Source organism: Heptranchias perlo, chromosome 6, assembly GCF_035084215.1.
Source record: "Heptranchias perlo isolate sHepPer1 chromosome 6, sHepPer1.hap1, whole genome shotgun sequence".
Classification (NCBI taxonomy): domain Eukaryota; kingdom Metazoa; phylum Chordata; class Chondrichthyes; order Hexanchiformes; family Hexanchidae; genus Heptranchias; species Heptranchias perlo.
The window spans coordinates 58,814,019-58,830,979 of NC_090330.1; the positions used below are offsets into that span (position 1 = coordinate 58,814,019).

The window sequence follows — 16,961 nt, forward strand, 5'->3', positions numbered from 1 at the left end:
CTACATGATGCAGATAGTAACATTCAATTAGTTACCAGATGTAACAGCTACAGTGCAAGCCCTTTTTCTGATTGGGATTTTTAGCTGTGAACGCAGAGCTGGAAGGATGCAAGCAAAACTTTTAAATAAATGAGTTTAAAAGTAGCAATGTATTTTTTCGCAACACTTAACAGAATAGTTAAAGTTTATCTTTGTAAATATCTGTTTTTGTCCACTTTAATGAGCTAAATTATTCAATTGAGTATGTTCAGGAATAATGAGAAATATCTATACAGTAGGAAATAGGGTGAATTAAGAGTCAAATTAGGTACCCAAAAGAGAAATAAAGAGAGGGAAAGAAAGATTGGATTAAGAGTGAGAGAAAGAAAAAACAGGGATAAATGGATAGGAGTGAGTTTCAAGATACTTGCGCCATTGGGTTTAATTTATGTCTTGTAAAATGCATTTGGTTCATAAATGTCAATTGAACTCCAAAATTGCATTACTAATCCATTTCTGCACATCTGCATTTTTAGTTTAAATATTTGCATTTATGTGCAAGAGATTGAACTATTCAGTGAATTATTTCAAAGTGTGGATTTGGGTCCAGGCCTTTGTTTTGTATTATTAGTGACTGAGAGGCAGAGCTGTATGATGTAAATAAATGCAAGGTATCATGGTAGACAGTTATTAAGATTTTCTTTTCTGTGAGGCACACTTACTGCTTTATAAAACTAAGTAAAATGCAGTACTTTGTTGGGTAAAAATGCTGTGGACACATATTAGATGTTTGATTTATATGTAGGACAGTGAAATATGTACTGTTCTTTAATGTTTGCTTTCATAATGGGACAGAATTTGCTAGGAAAATAATGTCGAGTTTATTGCACACATTGTTATTAGTGTGCAATTTGTGGCAAGGAAGAGATACGGCGTGAGTTGTGAATCACCACAAATTGCTGGACGATTTGTGCTGCTGCGCCATTAAGCTTGCGAAAGCGAGAGTTCGCTGTTGACCTGCCTGTGAGTTTCAAGAAATTACTGCATATGTGCTGTTAAAATGAATTAGTGTTGATATTTTAAGAGGTAACGACCCTTTTAATGAGGAGATTTATGTTCTTGCAATGCCACTCAACCTCTCCGGCTCAGAAAGGGAACAGTTGAAACTGTGGAGTCTCATTCCTACAGGTAGTAAATTGTTTTTAGAGTTTATTAAAAAAAAATTTCCTACTTCTCCTTCCTGTTTTTTCTTTCTCTTACTCTTAATCCAATCTTTCTTTCCCTCTCTTTTTATTTCTCTTTTGGGTACCTAGTTTGACTCTTAATTCACCCTATTTCCTTCTCAGTCCTTCCCCTGTATCTTTCTCTTTAACCTTAAATCTCATTGGTTAAGGAGATGTACTGTTGGTCCCATCGTTCACCAAGGTCCCAGATGCCTCGTTGACCGTAGCATATAAAATAGGAGCAGGAGTAGGCCATTCGGCCCTTCAAGCCTGCTCCGCCATTCAATATGATCATGGCTGATCCTCTATCTCAATACCATATTCCTGCTCTCTCCCCATAACAGAATTTGCAGTGCAAAAAATTTTGGAGTGAGAAAAAAATCTAACCAACAGGACATGCCATGAGATGCTCTGCTACAGCAAATCCTGGTCCAATATTTTCTTCTTCCCCTCCCCCACCTGTTAGTTACTTTCTCCCCTTTCTACGGCCCTGTACGTTGAGGGGTGGGGGGGGTGGGGAGTGAGCCTTGACTCAGTAGTAGCACTTCCGTCTTGGAGTCGGAAGGTTATGAGTTTGAGCCCCATCCCCAACAGCCTCGGCAAGCATGAGACCAGAGCCCCGGCCTCTGAATACTGAGATGGCACAGTATCATAGTAGGTACGGCACAGGAGGAGGCCATTCGGCCCATCGTGTCTGTGCCGGATCTTTGAAAGAGCTATCCAATTGGTCCCACTCCTGTGCTTTTTCCCCATAGCCCTGTAAATCTTTTCCCTTCAAGTATTTATCCAATTCCCTTTTGAAAGTTACTATTGAATCTGCTTCCACCACCTTTTCAGGCAGTGTATTCCAGATCATAACAACTCCGTGTAAAAAAATGTTTCTTCATTTCGCCTCTGGTCCCTTTGCCGATCACCTTAAATCTATGTCCTCCGGTTACCGACACTTCTGCCACTGGAAACTGTTTCTTCTTATTTACTCAAAACCATTCATGATTTTGAACACCTCTATCAAATCTCCCCTTAACCTTCTCTGTTCTAAGGAGAACAACCCCAGTTTCTCTAGTGTCTTCACCTAACTGCAGTCCCTCATCCCTGGTACCATTCTAGTAAATCTCTTCTGCACCATCTCTAAGGCCTTGATATTCTTCCTAAAGTGTGGTGCCCAGAATTGAACACAATATTCCAGCTGAGGCCTAACCAGTGTTTCATAAATATTTAGCATAACTTCCTTGCTTTTGGACTCTTTGGGGGTGATATTAAACCCCAAGAACGGGTGGGTTGGGGGCGGGTGGGAGTTGAAAATAGTTCTTTTTTTGGGTTGCAATCGCAAAATTTTTGGACTTTGCATTCCCAGCCTGCACTTTTACGCGCCGATGTTAAACCCAGAAATAAAGCCAGGTTGCGGTCGCGACCCAAAAAACAACTATTTTCAACTCACACCCGCCCCCAACCCACCTGTTCTTGGGGTTTAAAATCACCCCCTGTGCCTCTTTTAATAAACCAAGCATCCCATATGCTTTTTTAACAGTCTTCTCAACTTGTCCTGCACCTTCAAAGATGTGTGTACATACACCCGCAGGTATCTCTGTTCCTGCACTCTCTTTAAAATTGTACCATTTAGTTTATATTGCCTCTCCTCAGTCTTCCTACCAAAATGTGTACTTCACACTTCTCTGCCTTAAATTTCATCTGCCATATGTCTGCCCATTTCACCAGTCTGTACGTTCTCCTGAAGTCTGTTACTATCCTCCTCATTGTTTACTAGATTTCCGAGTTTCGCGTCATTTGCAAAATTTTTTAATTATACTCTGTATATCCAAGTCCAGGTCATTAAAATATATTAAAAAGAGCAATGGTCCCAATACCGACCCCTGGGGAACACCACTGTATACTTCCCTCCAGTCTGAAAAACAACTGTTCACCCTCTGCTTTCTGTCCAGTAGCAAATTTTGTATCCACGCTGCTACTGTCCCTTTAATCCCATGGGCTTTAATTTTGCTAACAGGTCTATTATGTGGTACTTTATCAAATGCCGTTTGAAAGTCCATATAGACAACATCAACTGCACTAACCTCATTAACCCTCTCTGTTACTTCATCAAACAACTCAATCAAATTAGTCAAACACAATTTTCCTTTAACAAATCCGTGCTAACTTTCATTTATAAGCCCATACTTTTCCAAGTGCCAATTAATTTTGTCCTGGATTATTGTCTCTAAAAGGTTCCCCACCACCAAGGTTAGGCTGACCGGCCGGTAATTGCCGGGTTTATCCCTCTCTCATTTTTTGAACAGGAGTGTAATATTTACAATCCTCCAGTCCTCAGGCATCACACCAATATCTAAGAAGGATTGGAAGATTGTGGCCAGAGCCACCGCAATTTCCACCCTTCTCTAGTGAGGACGGATGCGAAGTATTCATTTAGTACCTCAGCCATCCCCTCTGCCTCCACAAGAAGATCTCCATTTTTGTCCCTAAGTGCCCCACTCTTCCTTTGACTACCCTTTTAATATTTATATGTTTACAAAAGACTTCTGTGTTCCCTTTAGCTGTTAATCTATTCTCATACTCTCTTTTACTCCCTTTTTTAGATCTCCTCTGTACTTCTGTATTCAGCCTGGTTCTCTACTGTATTATGAACCTTTCATTTGTCATAAGCCTCCTTTTTCTGTTTCATTTTAATCTCTATATCTTTAGTCATCCAGGGAGCTCTTGCTTTGGATGCTCTTCCTTTCCTCCTCTGTACCTGAACCATATCCTCCTTGAAGACCTTCCAATGTTCACTTTACTGTTTTACCTACCAATTTTTGATTCCAATCCACCTGGGCAAGGTCCCTTTTTAACTTACTGAAATTAATCCTCCTCCAGTTAAATATTTTTACGCTTAATGGTTCCTTGTCCTTTTCCATAACTATTCTAAACCTGATGATGTTATGATCACTGTTCCCCAAATGCTTCCCCACTGAAACATGCTCCACTTGACCTACTTCATTCCCCAGAACTAGATCCAGCACTGCTTCCTTCCTCGTTGGGCTGGAAACATACTGATCAAGAAAGTTCTCTTGTACGCATTTCAGGAATTTTGCCCCCTCTTTGCCCCTTTACACCGTTACTGTCGCAGTCTATATTGGGATAATTGAAGTCCCCCCATTATCACTACTCTATAATTCTTGCATCTTTCTGTAATTTGCCTGCAAATTTGCTCCTCTATTTCCTTCCCATTATTTGGTGGCCTATAGTATACACCCAATAGCGTAAAAGCTCCTCTATTGTTCCTTAATTCTAACCAAATAGATTCTGTCTTTGACCCCTCAACTACATCATCCCTTTCCAGTGCTATAATAGTTTATTTGATCAAAACTGCCCCCCCCCCCCTTTCCTTCCCTATCTTTCCTGAATACCTTGTAGCCAGGAATATTAAGTCCCGAATCGTCCCCTTCTTTGAGCCAGGTCTCTGTAATTGCCACCAAATCATAGTCCCATGTGGTGACTTGTGCCTGCAGCTCACCAACCTTATTTACCAAGCAATATGCATTTACACACATGCGCTCCAAACTCATCTTAGACTGCCTCGCATTTGCCCCCGTCTGATCCCTCTTATTTCTGAACTATACTCTAGTGCTACTAGTCTCTCCCAGTCCTCTGTGCACCTTGTTTCTCCTCTCTAATGTTTCATCCTGGTGCCCATCCCCCTGCTAAATTCATTTAAACGCTCCCCCACAGCACTAGTTAACTGCCAAGCAAGGACACTGGTCTCAGCTCTGTTAAGGTGCAACCCGTCTATCTTGAACAGATCTCTTCTGCCCCAGAACATCCAGCGGAGTAATCGGATCCGATGGGAGTGAAGTGATGACCCCGCATCACATCCATCCAGTTCTCCTGGTAGGGAGTTGTGAGTCAGGCTAACGACCTGTCCATGTAAAAGGGTCTTCATTACAGAAACAACCCAGAGCATGATCTGCCAGATATAAAAGCAACAGAAGAAATTCAATGCCTCATGTGCTCCCCCCCCCCCCCACCGGAATGTCTACCCCCTCCCCCCGAAGGTTTCTTCTCCCCCCGAAGGTTTCTTCCCCCCCCCCGGATGTTTCTTCCCCCCCCAGATGTCCCCCCCCCCCCACCCCCCCCCCACCCCGGATGTTTCTCCCCCCCCCCGGATGTTTCCCCCCCCCCCCCCCCCCCCCGGATGTTTCTTCACCCCCCCCCCCCCCCCCCCCCGGATGTTTCTTCCCCCCCCCCCCCCCCCCCGGATGTTTCTTCCCCCCCCCCCGGATGTTTCTTCCCCCCCCCCCGGATGTTTCTCCCCCCCCCCCGGATGTTTCTCCCCCCCCCCCCCAGATGTTCCCCCCCCCCCCCCCCCGGATGTTTCCCCCCCCCCCCCCCCCCCCCCCCCCAGATGTTTCTCTTCCCCCCCCCCCCCCCCCCACCCCCCCCGGATGTTTCTCCCCCCCCCCCCCCCCCCCCCCCCCCCGGATGTTTCTCCCCCCCCCCCCCCCCCCCCGGATTATATATTTCTAAGGTTGTGATCAATGGGCATTTGACAGACTAGAGGGATTTATACAGTATTTGCATCTACCATATTATACCACATCTGGGTGTACTTGACGCTGTTACTTCAGGGAGGTATCCTACACAACCTATTTGTAATGAAATTTAAATCTTTTCTTTATAAGTGGATTTACAGTTTTGTTACATACGTTGCACAGAGGAAATTTTCCCCTAGCTGTTCAAAATAGAAGAGCGCTCCTTTCTCCAGCACTGACATCAGTTACCTCAGTGAGCACAAAAATTCACTGCAAATAAATAAATAGCTCCTTCCAAATAGCCAAGTGCCTCACTCTACTTAGTGCCTCCCCAAGGTGATCCTGGTTGAGATCGGGAATGTACCATGGGGCGAATTGCGAATGTGTGTCTCACGTTGATACATTAACATGTTGCATCACTTTGTTTCTAACATAGCTCTACAAGTGGGAATCTGTTGAAATGTTAGTAGTTGGGTTTAACTTTTATCAGGGGTTTTGTTGCAGGTATGAAAAATATATCAAGTTATTAACAAAAGGTGTGTGTGTTCCTGATGGTACCCGAACAGTAAAGAAGAAATTCAATATCTTGATATAATTATTTTTTAATAGACAATTGTAACATCATTGCAAAGAGAGTTATCCTCCAGGAGTTAAAATTTTAATTTATTTATGTGCAGAAACTAAATCATTGTCAATACTATTTGGCAATTTGTTTCTTTTTAATCTAATTCCCTATTGCTAGGAACAACAGGAGTAATTTTCAACTGGGGCGAAAAGCAGGCAGTGTCGGATCGGCTGCCGGCAATACAGCCCGCCTGATTTTCATTTCCTGAAGTTAATCAGGTGGGATGTATAATGCCGGCTTATCCTCTACCGCCAGTTTATTGTCCCTGTCAAAGTTGAAAATTTAGTCCAGTATATTTTTAAATTTGTTTTTGATGTACAAAACCCAAACAGGATCCACATTTAAAAAACAATAGTGGATCATGAATGGTGTTGATCACTTGTAAGTCAGAGGTTACACTATTCCAAGGGGTGCAGGGGTGCTGAGCTTTGGAAGTTGGGGGAGTGGACATTTACAATGAAAGAATTTAGAAAGAGGTTTGTAAGAGCATAGTGCTTTTTGATTGTGTCTTGGAAAATACATTTTGTGCTGTGGGCCTGAACTCATTGGAACTGGATGGACACTGTCTCAAACTCATTTAATGTTGGACATTACAATGAAACTTTGGGGGTGATTTTTGGAGGCAATTGTTGGTGTGTTGGGAGCAGGGTGGGGCTCCGAAAATCGCAGAAATCCCCTTCGGGTTCGGAAGCTGGCTCCAAACCGCCGACTTACGAGTTTCCCTGGGACCCAACTGCGTGCATGCGGGCGACCCGAAAACAGAAGTCCTGCCAGCAACTAAAGCCGGTGGAATGACAGTTAAGGAGCCAAATGTACCTCATTGAGGTACTTAAGGCACTATACCTGTGACAGATAAATACTTAGAAAGGTTTTTAACTTACATGGGTGGCTTGCCCATCTTTTCTGATTGCCGGATCAGGCAAAAAGAAACTAAATAAATTAAATTAAATTAAAAAAAACATGGAAGGAAGTGAAAACGCTAAATGAACCTACCTTTGAAACCTACTCCGATGTCTGATGCCTCCCGCTCCAATGTCCCCTCTTCACACCCCGCCTGATGTCCCCCCTCGTCGCCTCGCCCCCGATGTCCCCCCTCAATCTTCCGATCTTCCCCTCTTCCCCCCCCCCTCGTCGCCCCGCCCCCGATGTCCCCCCTCGATCTTCCGATCTTCCCCTCTCCCCCCCCCCCCCCCCCCCCTCGTCGCCCCGCCCCCGATGTACCCCCTCGATCTTCCGATCGTGCCCTCTTCCCCCCCCACCTCGATCTTCCAGTCCAGCGCCGGAACTTCCATTCCCCCTTACCCCCCCCAGGATGATATCTCACTCTCTCTTTCTCGCCTCCCCCCCCCCCCTTCCCCCGCCATCACGTTGTGGCTCCTGACAGCAGCCAGCCTGTCAATCAGGCTAGCTGCCGTGCACAAAACCCGGAGAGGACGTTAATCACTATCAATCAACGTGCGATCGCGTCGGAAACGGTAAGTTTTGTTCATACGGGTTTGCCATGCGCACCTTCACCCCCCGCCCCCCCCCACTGTTGCCAATCCGCCACCATTGTAAAATCGAGCCCTTTAGTTCCATCATTCTAAGCTGGATTAAAATCTGGGCATCAGAAACAAAAGGACAGCATGTTGTCCTACCGTGTCACCTACTTCTCCAAGTTGCCTCCATTACATGTTTTTCTCATCTTAAGTTTCAAGCTACCTGGTCTGTAATATTCAGGGGCCATGCCTGTGTATCTTTTACGTTAGCTATTTTCCAATTTTGCTATTTCCAAACAGTTAGATAAAATTTCAGCTAGAGTGACCTCATATCCTTTTTCATTTCCTTTATAATTCTCCTGTGCATCATATTTTATTAATCTATAATTATTTCAATTTTTAAAATAAATTACTAACCACTATTTTCATTATATTCTCTGATGCATCCCCCTATCATCTTGGTTGTAGGATAGAGCTGCTGTTACAGTATATTAGTGTGAGTACTACAAGAAGCATTTTTGAAAAATACAACTTTCCTATTCTTCTTTTGCTTCCTAAAGAGACTTGGCCTGTTTTTGCAGTTACAGATTTAATACTTTTTTTTACCACTGTAGTTTTATTTTACTTTTATTTGAATCTATTAACCCTATTGCCATCAAGCCATTTTATCAAAAGTCAACATTTTCAATCATTTAATTTATTCTTGTGTACTATCTTTGACCAATTTCTTTTTCAATTTTCTTTCCCCTAATTTCTCCCAACAACTTTTGAAGGTAATGGCCCATCTAAGTGTATGGTCTTATGTGTGTCTTTTACAGTCTAATACTTTGGACACTTTAATGTGTCAACAGGGTACTGAACTGCAGGGAATCACTGTCGCAGTGACCCTATCTTCTGCCAATATCCACATATGTGAACTTCCCACCAATCAAAAGCAAGAACACTTCCTCAACTTTTTGTCCCCTTCCCTAACCAAAAGACACTGAGGTCAATTTTAGTGCCTCTACTACTGGCCTGCCTGACATCAATTAACTCAACAGGGATTGGTGATTCAACATGGAACCTTGTTGGTCTGTATGGTTCAATACTGCACCACACTTTCAGTGATGGTAAATTTGAAAATGGTCTATCTGAAAATCAAAGTGAAGATTTTCTATAATTTCTTTCCCTTAGCTATAGAAACATGGGAAGGGGTGTCGGCCATTGTTGAATAATGACTTTGGATCAGTCATCACAGTAGAGGAGGAGGATAATGTACCTGATATTCCAGGGAAACTAATAATGAATGGAACTCACTAAAGTAAGCAAGAAAACAGTATTAGAAAAAATAATGACACTAAAGACTGACAAATCCCCAGGACCTGATGGTTTCCACTCCAGGGTTTTAAAGGAAGTAGGTGAGGAAATTGCAGATACTTTAGCCATAATCTTCCAAAGCGCTCTCTATTCAGGAATTGTCTCTTTTAGATTGGAAAATGGCAAATGAACTATTATTTAAGAAAGGTGAGAGAGGGAAACAGGAAATCATAGACCTGTTAGTCTAACATCTGTTGTGGGTAAGTTATTGGAATCTATAATTAAGGACAAAGTGACAGCACTTAGAAAAATTTGAGCTGATTAGAGAGAGCCAACATGGATTTGTAAGGGGTAGGTCACCTCTAACGAACCTAATTGAATTTTTTGAAGAAGTAACTAAAGTAGTAGACAGGGGAATGTCTATGGATATAGTTTATGTGGACTTCTAGAAGGCATTCGATAAGGTTCCACATAAGAGACTGTTAGCTAAAATTAAAGTTCAGGCAATTGAAAGCAAATTATTGACCTGGTTAGGAGATTGGTTAGGCGATGGAAGACAGTGAGTAGGGATAATGGGTATATGCTCGAATTGGAAAGAAGTGACTAGTGGTGCCCCACAAGAATCTGTGCTGGGGCCTCAACTATTCACTATATTTATTAATGACTTGGATAACACAATAGAGAGCCATATATCCAAGTTTGCCGATGACACAAAGTTAGGTAGCATAGTAAGTAGTGTAGACGGGAACATGAAATTATAAAGAGACATTGATAGATTAAGTGAGTGGGCAAAACTGTGACAGATGGATTTCAACGCGGTTACATGTGAGATCATCCATTTTGGACCAAAAAAAGGATAGATCAGAGTATTTTTTAAATGGTGAGAAGCTAGGAACAGTGGAGGTCCAAAGATGTTTAGGGGTCCATGTACGTAGATCACTAAAATGTAGTGGTCGGGTACAAAAAAATCAAAAAGGCTAATGAAATGTTAGCCTTTATATCTAGAGGGCTAAAATATAAAGGGAAGGAAGTTTTGCTACAGCTATACAAAGCCCTGGTTAGACCACATCTGGAATACTGTGTACCGTTCTGGGCACCGCACCATAGAAAGGATATATTGGCCTTGGAAGGAGTGCAGCGCAAATTCACCAGAATGTTACCAGGGCTCCAAGGGTTCAATTATGAGGAGAGATTACATAAACTACGCTTGTAGTCCCTGGAATATAGAAGGTTAAAGGGTGATTTGATTGAGGTTTTTAGGATTTTGAAAGGAATTGATAGGGTGGATATGGTAGGGGAGCGTAGAACAAGGGGACATAACCTTAAAATCAGCGCCAGGCCAATCAGGAGAGAAGTTAGGTAACATTTCTTCACACAAAGGGTGTTAGAAGTGCAGAACTCTCTCCCACAAAAAGTAGTAGGTGCTAGCTCAATTAATAATTTTAAATCTGAGATCAATAGATTTTTGCAAGCCAAGGGTATTAAGGGATATGGAACCAAGGTGGGTAAATGGATACAGATCAGCCATGATCTCAGTGAATGGAGGAACAGGCTCGAGGGGCTGAATGGCCCACTCCTGTTCCTATGTTCCTATATTCAGCCCCTCGAGCCTGTTCCGCTATTCAATTAGATCATTGTAACTTAATTCCATCTATCCGCCTTGGTTTTGTAACCCTTAATACCCTTGCCCAACAAAAATCTACCAATCTCAATTTTGAAATTTTCAATTGACCTAGCCACAACAGCTTTTGGGGGGAGAGAGTTCCAGATTTCCACTACCCTTTGTGGGAAGAAGTGCTTCTCGACATCACCCCTGAATGGCTTAGCTCTAATTTTAAGGTTATGCTCCTTATGCCTCCTTGTTCTGGACTCCCCCACCAGAGGAAATAGTTTCTCTCTATCTACCCTAACAACTCCTTTAATCATCTTAAACACCTCAATTAGATCACCCTGTAATCTTCTATACTCAAGGGAATAGAAGCCTAGTCTATGCAAACTGTCCTCATATTTTAACCCTTTTACCCCAGGTATCATTCTGGTGAATCTGCGCAACTCCCGTCCAAGGCCAATAACACAATTGACCCAAAGGTGATACAACTGTTCCCTGGTAAAAAGGTGACCCTTTCTGCATAATGCTGCATTTATTTAAAACTTTCAGACCAAATTTGCAACATTTTGTCAACAGTACTTGTGGAAGAGTTCTAGGTATGGATTTCTGCACACAAATAGTCCATAGAAGTAGATCTGGGCCTGCTAAAGCCTTGCACTGACTATTTGAACCTACGTTTGTTAAATTGCAGATCCAGCTTCATGCACATGTGATGGGTTGCCAATGTTTTCCAATGATGCCTTTCAGCAGCTGTGGTTCTGGGATAATGTTGATAATTTACATGGATGAAGTTGTACCAGATCTGAATATTCTATCCAAGCCACAGATATCAGCAACTAACTTCTTCAGTTTAGTTATTGTTAGCAATTCATTCTGGGTGAAAGGTTTTTTCATAAAGGAATTAAATTTTATATTCAGCAACCCGAAAATAAAGATCGTAAAAGACAATTTGGCCAAAACCAAAAATGTATTCTTTTAACTATTCAAATAGTGCTATGATAAATAGGATTGTTTAAAAAAAAGCCAAATAGTCATTTCAGGATGACAGAGATGAATGGGCGCTGACAGGCAATGGAGTTGATACTTTTGAAGTAACTAACGTCAAACGCAGGCCTATGTCGAAACATAATTCCTTTGCTTGAATGTCATTGCTTTGATATCATTGTGTTAGTCCATGCTTATAGCACAATGTAGCCTTGAAATTATGCCATGTTCATAACACTAATACTCACACGGTGTAACATCAAGTCTGCAATTCAAGTGCTTTGTGTAAAATGAAAAATGGAAAAAACTACAAAAGCTGTTAGTGGAGGTGATGGAGGAGGAGGGTTTGATCTACAGCAGACAAAATGAGCTCTTCTTAAGTGGCTAACTTGGCAGTTTTTGTTGAGGACTGTTCCAGAAATACATCTGTCTGAAAACTCCCTGAAATGACAAGGCTGCTATCATAATCCAAGTTTCCAGATCTGTTATGTAAATTATATCTGCTGTGGTTAGTCGCTCAAGGACTAATTGAAATTCTCGTTTTAGTTGAAAGTCGCTCTTCTTCACTTTCTCTTTGGTCTCTAACATTTCTAATGCAAACTCAACTTCTCTTGATTTGGACATTTTGTTAATATTACTGTTGCTGTTTGGTTCACTTTCAAATTTTAAACATTCTGAATCCTCTTTGTCACCGGTATAGCTCAGAATCCCAGGCAGCTGCAACCAATTGTGACAAGTTTAGGGTCTTGCCTTAGATATTCTCTCATGCAGCGGTACTAGTCACTGCTGTAAGAGGTCTGACTTTTTTTTAATTCATTCGTGGGATGTGGGCGTCACTGGCAAGGCCAGCATTTATTGCCCATCCCTAATTGCCCTTGAGAAAGTGGTGGTGAGCTGCCGCCTTGAACTGCTGCAGTCTGTGCGGTGAAGGTACTCCCACAGTGCTGTTAGGTAGGGAGTTCCAGGATTTTGATCCAGCAATGATGAAGGAACGGCAATATATTTCCAAATTGGGATGGTGTGTGACTTGGAGGGGAATGTGCAGGTGGTGGTGTTCCCATGCACCTGCTGTCCTTGTCCTTCTAGGTGGCAGAGGTCGCGGGTTTGGGAGGTGCTGTTGAAGAAGCCTTGGTGAGTTGCTGCAGTGCATCTTGTAGATGGTACACACTGCAGTCTCGGTGCGCCGGTGGTGGAGGGAGCGAATGTTTAAGGTGCAGGGTGGGATGCCAATCAAGCGAGCTGCTTTGCCCTTGATGGTATTGAGCTTCTTGAGTGTTGTTGGAGCTGCACTCATCCAGGCAAGTGGAGAGTATTCCATCACACTCCTGACTTGTGCCGCGTAGATGGTGGAAAGGCTTTGGGGAGTCAGGAGGTGAGTCACTCGCCGCAGAATACCCAGCCTCTGACCTGCTCTTGTAGCCACATTATTTATGTGGCTGGTCCAGTTATGTTTCTGGTCAATGGCAACCTCCAGTATGTTGATGGTGGGGGATTCGGCGATGATAATGCCGTTGAATGTCAAGGGAAGGTGGTTAGATGCTCTCTTGCTGGAGATGGTCATTGCCTGGCACTTGTCTGGCACAAATGTTACTTGGCACTTATCAGCCCAAGCCTGGATATTGCCCAGGTCTTGCTGCATGCGGGCACGGAGTGCTTCATTATTTGAGAGGTTGTGAATGGAACTGAACACTCTGCAATCATCAGTGAACATCCCCACCTCTGACCTTATGTTGGAGGGAAGGTCATTGATGAAGCAGCTGAAGATGGTTGGGCCATCATCTTACAAAGGAAGATGATAGTGGTTGTTGGTGGCCAATCATCTCAGCCCCAGGGCATTGCTGCAGGAGTTCCTCAAGGTAGTCTCCTAGGCTCAACCATCTTCAGCTGCTTCATCAATGACCTTCCCTCCATCATAAGGTCAGAAATGGGGATGTTCGCTGATGATTGCACTGTGTTCAGTTCCATTCGCAACCCATCAGAAAATGAAGCAGTCCGAGCCCGCATGCAGCAAGACCTGGACAACATCCAGGCTTGGGCTGATAAGTGGCAAGTAACATTCATGCCAGAAAAGTGCCAGGCAATGACCATCTCCAACAAGAGAGAGTCTAACCACCTCCCCTTGACATTCAACGGCATTACCATCGCCGAATCCCCCACCATCAACATCCTGGGGGTCACCATTGACCAGAAACTTAACTGGACCAGCCATATAAATACTGGTGGCTACAAGAGCAGGCCAGAGGCTGGGTATTCTGCGGCGAGTGACTCACCTCCTGATTCCCCAAAGCCTTTCCACCATCTACAAGGCACAAGTCAGGAGTGTGATGGAATACTCTCCACTTGCCTGGATGAGTGCAGCTCCAACAACACTCAAGAAGTTCGACACCATCAAGGACAAAGCAGCCCGCTTGATTGGCACCCCATCCACCACCCTAAACATTCACTCCCTTCACCACCGGCGCACAGTGGCTGCAGTGTGTACCATCCACAGGATGCACTGCAGCAACTCGCCAAGGCTTCTTCGACAGCACCTCCCAAACCCGCCACCACTACCACCTAGAAGGACAAGAGAAGCAGGTACATGGGAACAACACCACCTGCACGTTCCCCTCCAAGTCACACACCATCCCGACTTCGAAATTTATCGCCGTTCCTTCATCGTCGCTGGGTCAAAATCCTGGAACTCCCTTCCTAACAGTACTGTGGGAGAACCTTCACCACACGGACTGCAGCAGTTCAAGAAGGCGACTCACAACCATCTTCTCAAGGGCAATTAGGGATGGGCAATAAATGCCGGCCTCGCCAGCGACGCCCACATCCCATGAACCAATAAAAAAAATTTAGGGCTGTGCCCATACTGCCCAATATCTAACAATACGGTAGAGCAACCAGCTGTGTAACAATAGTATTGCCTTGAGATCTGAACTGGATATTCATGTCTTTCACATGTGCTCCCACTTGTGCATTTCTTTTGAAGATGTACCAAGAAAACACTTGGTAAGACAAGGCCAGATATGAATCATTAAGCTGCTTTACTTCATTGACTTACTTAGTTCAATCTGTCTCCACATAAACAAAATAGCTGATAACTATCCTTCTGTATTTTCTTTCGGATCCTGATGAAAGCTTGCCTTCCCAGCTCTTTTTTTTAATACACCTGGGACTAGGGACCTCAACACAATGGGTGTGAGGTGTTGAGACAGGCTGACAAATTGCTTATAGTCTTTGGGGAAACAACTTCGAAGCCTAGCTCATTAGTATTTTAATCATCTTTTTAAAAACTTGACTGGTTATACTGTGTTTAAAACATACCCCTTAAATGTAACTTTTTTTTCCCCCCCCAATTTCTTTCTGTGAAAAAATACTCAAAAATCCCAAAACATAACAAAGGTATTAAAGTGAAAAACTATGCAGCGTGAACCAGAACTTAAAGATGTTATTGAGAAGCTGACGTGAAAGGCCAATGTCCATTCAAGGTGCCTCTTTGGTTGAAGATAGTAGGAGAGAAAAACAGATAATTCAAGAAGTAATCGATATTTTGCACTAAGCTTTGGTTTTAACAACAACGACAACTTGCATTTATATAGCGCCTTTAACATGGTAAAACCTCCCAAGGCCCTTCACAGGAGCAATTTTCAAACAAAATTTGACATTGAGCCACATAAGGAGATAGTAGGATAGGTGACCAAAAGCTTGGTCAAAGAGGTAGGTTTTAAGGAGCGTCTTAAAGGAGGAGAGAGGTAGAGAGGCAGAGAGGTGTAGGGAGGGAATTCCAGAGCTTAGGGCCTAGGCAGCTGAAGGCACGGCTGCCAATGGTGGAGCGATTAAAGTCGGGGATGCTCAAGAGGTAAGAATTGGAGGAGCACAGAGACTCCAGAGGGTTGTAAGTCTGGAAGAGATTTCAGAGTTAGGGAGAGGCAAGGCCACAGGGGGATTTGAAAACAAGGATGAAAATTTTAAAATCGAGGCATTTAAAAAGCCTATAGTTTCAAGGAGGAATGCAAGACAGCTGGAGATAAGCCAATGTGTCTGAACATATAATTAAACTTTTTTTTTAATGTCTTTACACTGGAGTGAAGCATCACTAAAATAAAAGATTGTATATATGATGAAGAGTCCTAGATTATGTAGTCTATTGTAGCAGATCTCCTGGCGTGTTGCTCACAGGCAGTCCAGGGATCTGGAGTATGATAATGATGTTTAGCTGCTAACCTGGCCTGTCTCTTTAAGGCTACAGCTGTTAATAGGCAAATGTAGGTACTTATAAATTGTTAATGTCAATCTGAGGACCATTGTAACTGCATGTAAATTTCAGGCTCCAGGCCAATGACATTCTCTTTTTTTTTTAAAGATTGTTTCACAACTGTAATGAAATGTGACACATTGAAGTGTGGTGTCTGGTGTGTGACATTTGGAGTGTGATGGATACATGTTAGATGCTAGACTTTTTTATGCATCAAAGCTCAGTAGATATGTAGACTATGACTGTTACTTGACAACATTTGTTTTTCATTTTCAGATTCTCTAGATGAATACTTCCCAGGTACTCCATTCTGGCTATTAGAACAAAGTGGATATCTGTATGAACAGGGATCTTATGGAGAGCATGAATTGTATCACAAAAGGCATGAGCATTTCCCATTAAGTACAGAAGAAATTGATGCAACTGAAGAAGGTACCTTTCTTTTTAACTTTTCACTGATGGCGAGAGTTGAACTAAAATTATGTGTTCTGGTTGCTATCAGCGGGGATCGGGAAGAAATATTTTTATCCATGAGTGATTCAAAATGTGCACCTGAAACTGAAAGCCCAAACTAAATCACTTCTAACCTGCAAGTGCTGCGATTCTTTTCTTAAACTTCTACATTTAATTACTGCAAAGTGAGAGAATAGACATTTTTATCCTCTGAATTGTATGAATTTCTCATAGTCATACTGAAATATTTATCAGAGAACTCCATAAGTTGTCTTGTGAACTGGAAATAAATTTTTCCAATGTGTTACAGAGTAACAGAGCCATAAATTCCAAAGAAAAAAATGCATACATTTGCTCTAGCCAACTAAAGAAAGAGCTTGTATTTATATGGCTCCTTTCACGACCAAAGCACTTCACAGCCAATGAAGTACTTTTGAAGTGTAGTTACTCTTGTAATGTAGGAAAACACAGTGGCAAATTTGAGCACAATGACATCCCATAAACACCAATGAAATAAATTACCAGTTAATCTGTTGTTTTAGTAGGTT

The 16,961-nt window shown here is 42.8% G+C and overlaps 1 protein-coding gene across 3 annotated transcripts in view; it reads left to right on the forward strand.

Moving 5' to 3' along the window:
* The window catches only part of amotl1 (angiomotin like 1), a 131,465-nt gene that overhangs the window by 17,680 nt on the left and 96,824 nt on the right, over positions 1-16,961 (forward strand). For all 3 annotated transcript variants that reach the window (XM_067986361.1, XM_067986362.1, XM_067986364.1), the window contains exon 2: positions 16,237-16,392. In XM_067986361.1, coding sequence (XP_067842462.1) covers positions 16,237-16,392 — 156 coding nt within the window. The remainder of the gene's footprint in view (positions 1-16,236; positions 16,393-16,961) is intronic.